Source organism: Colias philodice, chromosome 12 (assembly GCF_061535455.1).
Source record: "Colias philodice isolate Cphi_HAF_F1 chromosome 12, ilColPhil1 Martin Lab GWU primary, whole genome shotgun sequence".
In the NCBI taxonomy this organism is placed as follows: domain Eukaryota; kingdom Metazoa; phylum Arthropoda; class Insecta; order Lepidoptera; family Pieridae; genus Colias; species Colias philodice.
Window position 1 is genome coordinate 5,609,450 of NC_143097.1, and position 13,842 is coordinate 5,623,291.

The window sequence follows — 13,842 nt, forward strand, 5'->3', positions numbered from 1 at the left end:
AATTAAAGCTTTCAAATTTCGTTGAACTTTTACGGTCAGAGTAACGTTAGCGGGAACACGATAGTGGGCGGCACATAACTAAATGTTGCATAAAGAGTATAGACCCAAACTAAAATGAAATAAATCAGATTAAGTTGTGAGATAAGAAGTAACTGTTTTGTGAATAACTGTCTCCACGTGAAATTAAGTATTAAAATACCATGAAAATTTCATTTAATGAATTATGCTCGATGTTATGCGATGCGATATCTTATGCGATGCAATAATTTCTAGACATATATAAATTTGTTTATTGATCTGATTCGAGCAATGTTTTGATATAAAGTGTTTGTTTCAGACCAATGCCCATGTTCCCCGATCCTCAATCGCAAGTGTTCGCTTTCCCGCTGTCGGGCCCAGTCCGTCTACCCATCAGACCTCAACCAGAGAGGCAACCAATGCCAGCACCAGCCCCTGAACCCAGAGGACAATTCGTGCCACTCTCTCAAAACCGACCCGGCCCATTCCCGATGCCCGTAAGTACTTCAATTTTATGTAGACGATTTTTTAAGATTCAACGTTTATAAATCTCTTCCCCGGGCAGGATTCAATTCCCCGATGACGTCGAAGTTCTTTGATACGAAAACGTTTTTCTTAATGTAAAAGCTTTTTTATTTTCGTTTATTAACATAATTTTAGGATTTTGCATAGGTTTAATACTACCTAGTGGGTATAACACTTGTAATCAACTTAATTATGATATATGTATTAAGATATATGATATATTTATGAATAAAAAATTAAATTATTATAATTCAGAGGATACCTAGAAGTCACCCAATTAACAATTCGATACGTATTTGGTATACAATTATCAACAAAAACGTGCATTTTGCGCATTGTAAAACGTTCATTGCATTACGAGTACCTACCACGGATTACTGAGAAGTCATTACCGTAATTGCTAACGACGCTGAAGGCACGTGGATAAATTTTAAATTGTTTCTAACTTTCTATGAGCGCTTTTAATATCCTGGATGAAAACTATTCTACTGATAATATAATGACAGTATAATTAAAATTCCATTAACAGTTAATGCAATATTTATTAGAAGTTCAATAATGTCTTTTAATCTAAAAGTGTATTAACGAATTAATGGTAACTACCTTATTAAAAAACATTATTGGTATATTTTTTAAGACTGCTCATATAATGTATTTATAATTTATATAGATCAACTTTAAATTAAATAACGTTTACAGCTTGTACCTATGCTTTTTAAAATCTATCTATCATAAAGTCATAAACTGTGTATAATATTATTTTGACTAATTTTTTAAGGCGCTTGTCTATGGATTCTAACACAGTACTTATCGAGTTTTTAATTTTTCCATTGTTTGATTTTATTGAGGCTTGCAGACGTCTGCCTTTTGTGACGTGAATGGAGCCATGGGAAAATCTAGTTTTTCTTTTTACTCGTGTTTCGTGTACGCCATGTACGCTGATTGATCACGGACGAAGCTTTTACATGGCGGTGCTTTACATTTTGTCTATACTCTGTTCAGTTAGATATTCACGGGCATTTTTTCCGTATTTTGTCTTTATAATTGGCTGCTATTGCCACTATGTCGTCTTAATAATACATTATTGTATATAAAAAAAACGTTTGTCCTCAAATTTATGCTTGTTTTGCATACGCCATACGTGTGGGAATTAATGTAGTAAAACAAGATGCTTGGATGAAGTTGCTCACAAGCAATAATTATATAATTTTATGAAGGTTTTCTTTGTCCAGTGTTTCGTGTCCTAGTTTGATCTGGTACAAACATTCCTTAAAATAAAAATAATTTCCGGTATGTCGTAAATAGATATTATGTTAACAATATTTAATTAAAAACGTTTTAAAAATACATATTATAAAACAAAAATCTTCCGTGTCTGTCTCCGTTCGCGATAAGCCCAAAAACTAATGCATTCATTTAATGGATAGCGTCGTTCGCGAAAAAGGTTTATTAGTAGGTATATGTAATTCCGCAGACGAAAAGCTTTAATAATATAATATAAAAATTGAAAAGACATCGGCACTTTTAATTTGCTTAATTTAATAAATGATCTTGGCACAAATCTTGTTACTTTAAATCTAGACAATAGAATTTCTGCAAACAAGGACAATAGGACAATGGCTCAAAGAGTTTATCGTAAAATTGCTGTAACAAATTTATTTCTAGCGTTCATATTATTCACAAGAAAATACCGTTAACTATGATTCAAGCTTGTTATGGCTTCAGTCTTCAATCTAAATTACTGTAGGACGTAGGTAGAGTCCGAGTAGAGACATAATATTAGAATTATTAGATTTCTATTATTAATTTAAGAATTTAGATATATAGAAATCAGTTTCTTAAATTCAATGTAAGATAATATATTAAATGACGTACTCGTATATTTCGGTCTGCAACATCTTAAAACATCAACATTTAAAAAAAGCAGATACCTACGTTGGGTCGTTGTACTTATGTGCCGGTTTTCGCAGTCGAAATGCACCCAAACTTATGCAATATCTAACTGGTTATTGTGAGCTTTATACTTTTCAATCTTTTAGGTATGAATTATGATGACTCGACAGTCGGTATATTGCACGTTTATGCGTTTTCTTTTATGACGGTTTCATATTTTAAAAACACATTCCAAAGAACGTTACTGTAATTAATTATCTACATATATCGCACTTATTACATTTTTAACGAGGATATTATTCTGGATGCAGATTAAGCTTAGTTTAAGCTTACTTGAGTAATTTTAGTTGCATAGGAAAAAATAAAAGCATCATACCTACATTTCTGAAAAAATATTTACTAAGTTTATAAAATACAAACCTAAACAATATAAATAACACGTGTAAGTATAAACATTCGATAACGACTTAAAAATTAATTTGTATATGCTAATATATTTTCCTGTTATAAATCAATGTTTTCTTAATGGTCTTGATATTTGTACTGTGTAGGTACTCGTAGTGATGATAGTCGAATAAATTTACAGATAATTAATAATTTATGCATCTTTAAAATCCGAGTTTCGTTCTAATTAGTGACTACCATCGTAAAATAAACATTTTAATTTCCCGGCATTTGGTGCTTTGCTTTATCAGTGATTAATTTTAATTTGGTGTCGTCTCACAGATTTAACTGATATATTAGTAAATGAGGTTCGTATCTGTAACAAGATCACGTATTGCGCGGTTGGTCGATGGTCGTTCCACACCGATATTTCTGCCTGTTTTATTGCTTGTCCCGTCAACACCCAATACATTGACATTACTAGCAAATCGAACGACGTGAAGGTCCTAAAATAGGTTACAAATTCACGCCATTTTGAAGTTCGCATTTTTTCATGTTTCTCAATCTATTGATTAAATTTACTCCCAAAATACCTTTAACATTTCAGTGGAAATTCAAATAATGAAAAATATGTAAACAAGGTAATTTATATGGTATAATTATAGTCTGTGCTTTTAACAAGTTATCTGAAAGCGCACACAGGCAAGGGAGAACAATAGAAAAATTTCAACGAACGTCACCCGAAATAAACAAATGCATTTTCCTATCTCCCGCTTTTCGTATTATTCTGGGTATTTGACCTTTTGTTTCCATTTCAGAATAATTTTTGTAATGAATTGTACTTATAATAATTAATGTTTGCATTTATTAAACTTATTGCTGAATCAAAGGAATAGATCATTTTTTTTTGTATCCAGCAATTCACAATTTATGACCTAAATGACATACATTGTGTTAGCATTCATACTTACATTCATATTTGCTGTCGTAAACTTTCACACACTTATTCTGCTATATGAAGTATGTACCCTAGCATTAAGTCGACAATGATCCTGGACCGGTGATTGGCATCGGCAAGATAACATGTATGTATAGTATAGTTAACCTATCGAGGTTTAATAACGGTACGAAGTGAATGTACTCATATGACACAATGAAAGTGTTAGTGGGACAGTCAATTGCTATCTCACTGCTATCTCATCTTCAATAGGTACATAACTGTACACGCTCTTTGAAGTATTGACAGATAATTTTCTTAGTCTGTGAAACCCAACGCGCGATCATTAATGTTAATGAGTCTCGCGTGTTGGTTTATGTGGGCTTTACGATTAGTAAAGTGATACATATCTACTTTTATATATGATGCTGACTAATTAGATTAATTATGTACTCATACTTTTTATATACAATGTTACTTTAGAACGATCGACGTTAATTGTCTTTATACATACAACCTTAATAACACGTAGGAAAATTTTTAATGCTGCCATTTGGTTTTTATAGAGAAATCAAATTTCAATGTCCTCATTATTTTGTTTTTCTTTCCACATTCCCAAAATAGTATTAAATGGGGTGTACCGTGTAATATTATCTACGTATATAAGCTCACGTTAAAGGTTTAGATAGTGAACGATTTCAATGTCTTGCAATATTAGTATACAAGAAAGCCAACGAAATGTTTATAAAGCTTATGCTTTATAAATTATTATTGAATTATTTGTATTTATTCGTTGAATTATTATATATATAAATTCGTAAGAATTATTTCATAAATATTAATTAATAATTTTTGAAGACATTTTGTGGTTTTTAGTGATGGTCTGATTCAGAAAAAAACTACAGTTAAATAATTCTCAGTATGACATCGATAAATATTTTATGTAAACGCGGAAATAATATTGTTTTGATAAGAAATATATTAATATTTGTAAATACGAAGCTATTGAGTTATGAGTATAACATGTAATCGGTCGAAGAATTAGCATATTCATATTGTGTTTAATCATACAGGCGCTATTTCCTCGGTATAAACATATTGGTGTTAAATCACTATAAACCTGATCAAGTCATTGAAGAAGTGTGCTACTTTCAATATAAATTGCAGATATTATCATATCATAAAGAACCTTATAATATTTATATTTACCTACTTTACTTCTCCATATGTCTATACATTTTATATTATGTTCAGTATCTATTTATTTTTTCATGTATTGCCAAATGATACGTATAGCTGTAATTTAATTTAAGACTTTATTGAAAACATGGCAAAAAATATATCTATATACGCGCGCACTTCAATCTTTACTAATATTATAAAGCTGAAGAGTTTGTTTGTTTGAATGCGCTAATCTCGGGAACTACTGGTCTGATTTGAAAAATTCTTTCGGTGTTAGATAGTCCATTTATCGAGGAAGGCTATATATCATCACGCTAAGACGAACAGGAGCGGAGCCACGCGGGTGAAACCGCGCGGCATAGCTAGTAATATATAATTAGCACTTTCAGTCGAATGATGTTAGGCATAGTAATAAACTATATTAGTGAGATTTAAGATCGTGATTTCCTGGATATACATTAGCTCTTACATATTTTCTGACAGAGATAAACATGGGTCACATTTATAACTTTGTTATGTTGTAAATTCAAGAAATCTACTAAACAATCTAGATAGCATATTCTACATACAATAACAAAAATTAAAAACTGAAAGTTAGCGCAATGAAAAACGTCCCTTAAATATTAGAAAGCTACATTGTTTTATCTTTTGATTAACTTTATTTAGTGTTGGAACTTAGGGATTAAATATTTAATTTAGATTCGAGCAAGATGGTAAACTCTGAATTTGATCTTAAGAATTTTTAAGCGAGTCTTTATAAGTTGGACATCTCTTCAGAGTCTAATTGCGTTTGAGTTGAAGGGCGGTGGGTAAACGTCCTTTTTACTGCGTTCGATGCTGCGGATAGCACAGTGGCATCTTGTGTATCTGCTAGAATAGCTAGCCTCGATCATATTATACAGTTTTATGTGACTTACTTCATATGAATTTAATTATTTTTGTGTTGAATTTTATAGTCATAGCAAGAATGTTTCAATTTATTAATGGAAATACGAGAAGTCAGGTATCCTAAAATGGAGCTTTTTTTCTGAAAAATTGTTTACAAGTTTCATATGCATAGGGGAATCAATAACACGTTACAGAGCCATATTGCAATACCTATTTAATTATTGTATTATATGCGTAACCAATCTATTATTGTACAGTGTACACTAATCTAATTACAATTTCAAAGTGACTATCTGATAGTTGACAATCAACAGACTGTCAGGTTAATAACGCGCTCGACGGACGTGATCCAACAAGATGCTTCAATTATATCCACGTTTATTAAATTTGTCTCATTAAGGCTTGTATAAATACTCTTTGTGATGTTGATAAGAACTATATAACGACGGAGAATGTTAAACGCTGTAGGTACGTAGTGAAAGTACCACCTATTTAGGTCGTATTTGATGTCAAACGAAAGAACTCTCTGTACATATTTATCATCATTCATTATTAAATTTCTTATACTTTAGTGAAAAGAACTCCGAAGATGTTGATCAAATAATTAATTAATCTATTTTCATCAATCCATTAGTCACGCTTCGCCAACATCCCTTGGATGTGTTTCCAAACGCTAAATGCCGACTGATAAATTTATTAACGACTCGTTACAGATAATAAATACATCAATAGTAAATACCTGATATTATCAGGACGCCCGCCAGCTGCTATATCAATGCATGAATGTGATACGAATAATGCAATAATGTTAATAGGTACATTTTAAATGCACCACATGTTACCATTATGTTCAAATTCATATCAGTTTGATGGACTCGTTTAGAGTAAATTTATCGTCTATTTCGTTTCACCTAACGTGTTAATGTACTCTCAAAAGGTCATTTACTTTCAGAAACTTAATTAACTTGCGATTTGTTAATAAAAAAATTATGGCGTCGCACTTTTATGTGTAGGTAAGTTTTTAATTAAAATAACAAGACATGCTCATTAATTTTTTATCCTTTCAAATCTCATGGATATCCATTGTGCATTGTTTTGAGTTCCTATAGATTTGTTGAGGAAAGTTTTTTAAAGCTTACAAAGCCTATTACAATTTTTTTACCATACTAGAAAATCAATAAACCTTGTTCACACAATGTTATTGTTATTCGGATAATCTGGCAATATCAATCCATTTTCGATCCTCTATCCATGGTATCCGTAGCCTTGCTTCTCTATTATTTAACTCATTATAATATGGCCCTTGATTGTAATGTGTTCTCAGCTCAGGTTTTTATTTGTCCTGAAGAACAACGCTCACAAAAAGTTTTAAATCACGTACTCTGTTTTTGCCATCGTCTGTTTTGGTCGTAACTAAATAATAAGTATAGAATTGACGAATGAAATAATAATTTCGTCTCTTTGGATGAGTTGATCACCTTGACAATTATTGATATCGGGATTAGGAAGTAGGTACTTAATTTTGATACGAATTTGTATTTTGTACAGTTTAAATAGTAGTTTCTTACTTCGTTACGGTTATTACATAATTTTAAATGGCAATACATATTTCGTTTAATAGTTCTTGGGCTAAAGATATTTGATAGATGATATTAATTTAAAATGTATTGTTGAATTTTATATTTATTGTTTTATCATGTACAAAAGTGTACAATTTGTAGCACGTTTACCTTGGAAGCAATAATGTATTCTAAGATTCATTATACTATTTATTAATGATGCAAGTGCTTGTGTTATATAATTAGCATAGATGTTATTGGACCGTAACACCGGCCGGTTTTTTCCGTTTTTAAACAATAGAGTCCCAAAGACTCTGTGACATCGATACAGTTGAATGCATCAAACAGGCCTCGCATTAAAGTCATATTTATATGACCGTTACTTATTACAACACGATAGGTACATTTTCTGTAATATCCTTACGGTCATTACGGGCAAGTAGCACGGCCTTCACCGTCTATTTAAATTCAACTAAGTAAGTAAAATATTTCTTACTACGGTATAATGAAAATATAATTATATCCTTTACTCAAATTGAAGCTCGAATCTGTTATTATCTTGATTATCGCCTCAGTAATTTCGTAACCCACAACTATTTATTAATTTATTGACTGAGGAATATAAATTGTTTATCACTATATATTTTTATTTAGCTGCCTACTGGTACATCTTTTAGTCACATTAAAATTGACACTTTTTGCGTTTAAGCTAAAATAAAACCAATTACTTTAAATATGTTAACGTATAATTCTTATATTGAACACCTATACCTACACTAAAATATAACATATAATATCACTAAATAGTCGCTCTGTTGATAAAAGAGCAAATATTAAACAAAACCTGAAGTGTTCGATCACAGCCACTTTACATATAAACAACAGAACTAGTCTTAAGGGTGTGCACACGCAAACATTGGAGATGCGCTGGCGGCGCAACGGGTCCTGTGTTTGAATAACTTTACTGCAGCCTTGACATTTGGTGGCGCGGCGCTTGTCTTACGGCCACTAGCCCCAGCGACGAAATCTATTATAACGCGGCACGGGCAGATACGGGTACCTTGCAGGCACGTTCACATTCTCTAAATTATATCCACGCCTTTGCCTCACTAGCTCTCCATTTTCCAATTTCCTAAGTGGTCGCACGATTTTCACTACATTTGATTCTAAAATGACATTGTCAGCCGCTAGCGCGTCTTCGGGTCTAAGTTTCGTTATAAGTTTCGATTTGGTTCTCTGTTTGTTTATATAGTCTTCGTTGAGGATGAAATCGTGAAATTTGGGCACTTGTTTGTATCTCGTAGCGTCTATTTCTCTCTCGTATCCGAGGCGGTCCCGCGGGCTCGCTGCGAGCGCGGCCGCCGAAAGCGCAACGAGCAGCGCGAGATACGCGTACATGATTCGATGTGTGTGGAGTGTTTGAGCCGCGCGCGCCATCCACACTTTTTATATAACCAGCGATCAATAATATACGGTCCCAATTTGAAGAGATATTTTTTGTGCTTATTATAATCCAGACGCTCATGAACTTGGTAGGCTATTGTTCAAAAGCCGATATCTGACGGGATTTGGGGCCACCATACTTTCATCGCAGACATTGGTTGTATTTTTAGTTGTAATAAAATTATAGGTATATGCCCACGAACCTTGTTCCACTTCTTATTCTTCATTACTCTAACATTTACAAGGCAATTATCACACGTGTGCGGTCAGCGTAGATTATATCATGACATATATTTAATACTACATAATATATATTTCCAGTAATGGAAATTATAGAGCATTTATTTTATGATCATTCATTGTTTTAACGAAGTAAATCTTCAAGGAACCTACGATTTCTTTTATTTCTTCAACTTTCAGCCGAAAACAGCATTTGAGTAAATGTCCAAAAATTGTAGAGAATAAAAATAAATTTTACCTAACTTGGCACTAAACAATGGTGAGGTTTATATTCATATTTGAGATGACAATGGAAAGTGCTTAATTTTAACAATGTGAACAGAAGGTTAGCAATTTATTTCTTGCTCTGTTACAGGCTTATAACTGGCCTATATTTACATATTTATATTTATTTCAAAGGAGAATTTACATAAGTTTATACTACGGCGTAGTTCAAGCTTTAATGCCTTAAAGTGATTCATGCAATTATATTAAAAATGGTAAGATCAACCATTCATCATATAGTTGATGGTATGAGCTTAATTTGCTCTGTGCATGACCATTTTAAATTGCTCATTTATTGCTGAGAACTTAGAACACGATTTATTCAAGGATTTAAAGCACTTATAAATGTAATTCACATGTACGTTCGCAGATATTCGGGATACATACAAACATAATTAACCATTGTGTTTACGTAAGGTGGAGTATATTTGATTATTATCAACGCTGTATTTTGGCTGACTCCGCATACTTAATTCGATTCTTAATTCTGGTTCATTGTTACATTGGTAACAAACTACGCTATTTAATATTCTCGTAGCGTAAATCTTTATTATCATCAGCGTCTGAAGTCTATCCACATGTTGAGGAACTGAAAATACGAGGTCGACTTCAAAATGTACATAGAAAACATGAATACAGGAAGCAAACATCTTTTTTTGTTTGGCCTTCCAAAATAAAATTTGCCGGTGATTACATAAACCTATAAAGCGACATTTTACTAAGTTTGATACGTAAAAAAATCGAGAAAGTGAAAAGCAATATTAATATTGAATACTAAAATATTGAAACGTAAACATGCAGAGTGAAAGAAGAAATCGACGAAAGTAGATAGGCCATTAATGTTGAATTTATTATCTAAAGCCACATCGAAAAGAAACATGTAAATGAGCTGTGATATTGAACGGATGTGTCTTGTTCATACTTTCGATACAAGGATGATATACTCCAAGATCCAACCATAATATTTTTGTTTTATCTAAAACCGGTTGAGGTTTATTTGTATTAATGTGCCGGCGTTTATAAAGCGATAGTGGCATTGGTTTCGACGGATGCAACAAAATTACGGAAATTTGTTAAAAAAGTAATCGGAAACGGTATGTTAATTACGGTATATATACATCTCATCTAATTTATATAACTGCCTTACGAAGGTCATGATATATGCTGGTAGCTTTTCGATAGCTGGTACCGTTATATTATGTTAAAGAGTTAAATTATTGTATTCTCAAAATATCTGCATTGAATTTAAGTTTATGTTTGTTACCACCATAATAATAATGTGATAAATTAAACAACCAAATTTTATACATAACATTAATATGTATATAACATAACATTAATATATCTTATACACAAATTTAAATCACCTTAAATAAAATGTTAAGTAGAAACGTTTTTGTAGATTTATAGCCTTATAGGGTAGATTTTAGATCCTCTAATAAGTACTAGTTAGTAATGATTAATTTAATACTTTAATGTCATACTTATTTAAAATTGTAATTTTGATCTTTTACTTCAAGATAAAAAAGGATATATGCATCCATTATTATAAATAATATTGCACGCGTAAGTTCTTAATTGGAAATTTTAATTGTATTAAGAATATATGTTAGACCGGTTGTTTACAGCGCGACAAAAGAGTTATTAATAATTAAAATATATTCATTATTTTTAATAAAATTGCAGACGCAACATGCAGAAGCAGGAACGTATCAACAATATAACAATTAATAATGTTACGCGGACAATACAAAGAGCCACCTCTTCCGTGTTTTTATTTCGTTCCGCATCAATCAATGGAGTGTTGCTTGAATATTAATAAACTCGATCTAATCAGCCTATCATAATTCATAACTAAGGTTTTATCAATACGTTCCTACCAGCAAGAATATTTATTAAAGATACCTTTTGAAAAGCATGTTTAACACTTTTGTCGTTAATATGGTAAATAATATTATTATATTTTGTTAAATATTAAAGAAATATTTACATTATAATTTTCAACTTTCTAACTAACCATAATAATAATATTATAAATCATATACAAAACGTATTTTTGTAGGACGTCGCACGGAAGTAAACAATAACAAAAAAAGTTGATCGATGCTATTATTTAAATCATGGTTTATTAAAAAAAATAACATTGTTCGTTTTTTACTTGGCTCAAAGAACTCGGTTTAGATATCAGTAATAATATATTGTGCAAATTGCTATCGAAAATAACAGTAATTTTCATCTCACGTAGAGCACGCCGCGATGCCTTTGTTTTTACTCACTCGGGTCATTGATTCGGTATTGGCGTTGACCAGTGATGTGCGATCGTATGATGTCAACATGAGCACTGCGTTTGCACAATAGGCGAATGTTTTATTCATACGACCACGCTGTATACTTTTATTATCCTTTGTTCTCTATAATTTCATCTCGAATAACTCTAATAAAATGGCAATCAATTCAACTGTAAAAAATTCCGTGTATCTTTCACGAAACAGCCGATTGTGTTATTTGTTCAAGATGTTAGGGAAATACATGACAAATAATATAATGTATTGTGAACCTTGTTATATTTGGCGAACAAACAGTTCGTATATTGCCATTTCGTAGAGATGTTACAATCCGCTTTTGATTAAACGGATAAAGGCAAATTGAATACTTAATCCAAAACCTTATATATATATTATCTACTTATATATCAACTAACTCTTCTAGAAAATAATAAAAAATAAGGGCTGTAAAACTATACGTGGATTAATTTCGACTTGTGGGATAGCTATCTAAATATTTTGACACACGTTAATTTATTTAAAATTTTGATCATTTGGTACCTACAATGTTCCTAAATATTATAATCATCTTTGTTATTTCATAGAAAAGTAACCGTTTATCTTTATGAGGATCTTTATTCAAAAAATAATATTTTCATTAGCATAATACCTACTGTTGTGCTAAATAAAGTGGAACGATTAACGAACTTTGAATAAATCTTAAGGACGGATGTATGTATTATATAATAGTTTGTTTTAATAATAACTCATTGCAAAAAAATTAACATTTAAAATATTAAAACAACAATTGTTTAATTAACATGTGTCGAAAAGCTCTTATACATATATACATTAGACCTTTCATTTATACTTATGTAGAGCCACTGTAGAGCTTATGGCCCTAAATATTGTATTATCGAAATAGTATTGAATAAACAATTTATCTCAATCCATCCATTCCTTGTCAACAGATGCCATGGGATTCCTCAGAGGAACAGATGGGTGGACCCAGGGAGATGCGCATTCACGTGCAGAGAGTAATGGCCATTCCAGCGAACATGCCCCCGTCTGAGAACATGGGACCCTTCGCACCCCCACCACCACCACAGAACCAGGAACAACATGAGGTTATTATGAACACTGTTATTGACTTAGAGCTTACGGTGTATTCAACAGAGAGCATGTTAAGTTTGTGAAAATAAATGTTTTTTATATCTAATATTTCTATATTTTTAGAGATTAAGGATTGCTCGAGCAAACCATCTGATTTTTTTATTTTAATTTGTTCCTCGTTATAGGCTAAAATCAGTATTTTAAAAACTTACCTGCTCATTATATTATTTTATTTAATCAAAAACTTATTACATCCTGAAAACTATTCCTAATTATCGCAGCGAATACTAACTATACAACAACGTATCAGAAGTCAAAACAGATATTTGTCAATGTGTACAATTAACTGTTATTTCTCAGCAACGTATGTACCCCGAGGAACAAATGCCGGTACCCCGCGGAATGCGTGTGATTGCCGTCCCCGCGCCCCACAACATGGCCCCCACTCCTGAAGTCATGGGACATTTCGCACCACAGCCACAACAGAACCAACAACAGGACCAAGATGAGGTAATTTAAAATCAGCGAATTTAGAGAAATAGAGATTAGAGAATGTCCGTATCTTAGGAAATAGATGTATCTATTATTAACGGTGAAACCCTTGCAAGAGAAATCATTTGTATATACTACCTAATTGTTATTATACTTTTTCTTCTTTCTATTCTTCTTCTTTTTCGTTGTTAATAAAAATTAATCAATTCCAATACAAAATTCGCAAGCAAATATTGATTTAGCCAATCCATGTTATGATAAAAGCTTGTCAATAACATATCGAAGGATTGTTTTTGTATTGGCATGCAGATAAAAGATCGATCGAAAGACATACAATAATCGAGGATTGATGGAATCCTAGATAGGTGATACGATACCTACCTACATTATTAATTTCGGGCGTTAATTAGATGTTCGTGTAATCCAGGCATTACAGGTTGATCCTATACCTAGATATTACACAAAATCCTACGTTTAAACCATACATCGAATATATGTTTTTCATTTCAATATAAGTCCGCCGTATATCTCATTACTTGGTCAATTTTATCTGCCAAAATAATAATTGAAAATTTTATTTTGACTATTTATGCATTTTACAAAGCTCTGTATCAACAAATCTCAATACAAATCTGCTATT

General features: G+C 31.8%; 2 protein-coding genes and 1 long non-coding RNA gene across 5 annotated transcripts in view; 1 reads left to right on the forward strand and 2 right to left on the reverse strand.

Moving 5' to 3' along the window:
• Nucleotides 1-13,842, reverse strand: part of LOC149483991 (uncharacterized) — a 418,879-nt gene that overhangs the window by 237,435 nt on the left and 167,602 nt on the right. The window lies entirely within an intron of this gene.
• The window catches only part of Msr-110 (DUF3736 domain-containing protein Msr-110), a 44,291-nt gene that overhangs the window by 21,366 nt on the left and 9,083 nt on the right, over nucleotides 1-13,842 (forward strand). For all 3 annotated transcript variants that reach the window (XM_089701577.1, XM_089701578.1, XM_089701579.1), the window contains exons 6-8: nucleotides 338-515; nucleotides 12,569-12,724; nucleotides 13,071-13,220. In XM_089701577.1, the coding sequence (XP_089557703.1) occupies nucleotides 338-515; nucleotides 12,569-12,724; nucleotides 13,071-13,220 (484 nt within the window). The remainder of the gene's footprint in view (nucleotides 1-337; nucleotides 516-12,568; nucleotides 12,725-13,070; nucleotides 13,221-13,842) is intronic.
• On the reverse strand, nucleotides 8,115-8,821 carry LOC149484023 (uncharacterized). The gene has a single exon (XM_089701615.1). The coding sequence runs from the start codon at nucleotides 8,782-8,784 to the stop codon at nucleotides 8,395-8,397; it is 390 nt and encodes a 129-aa protein (XP_089557741.1). The 5' UTR covers nucleotides 8,785-8,821; the 3' UTR covers nucleotides 8,115-8,394.

Coding starts and splice junctions, on each gene's coding strand:
- LOC149484023 (XM_089701615.1), bottom strand. CDS start 8,784: ATGTACGCGTATCTCGCGCTGCTCGTTGCGCTTTCGGCGGCCGCGCTC.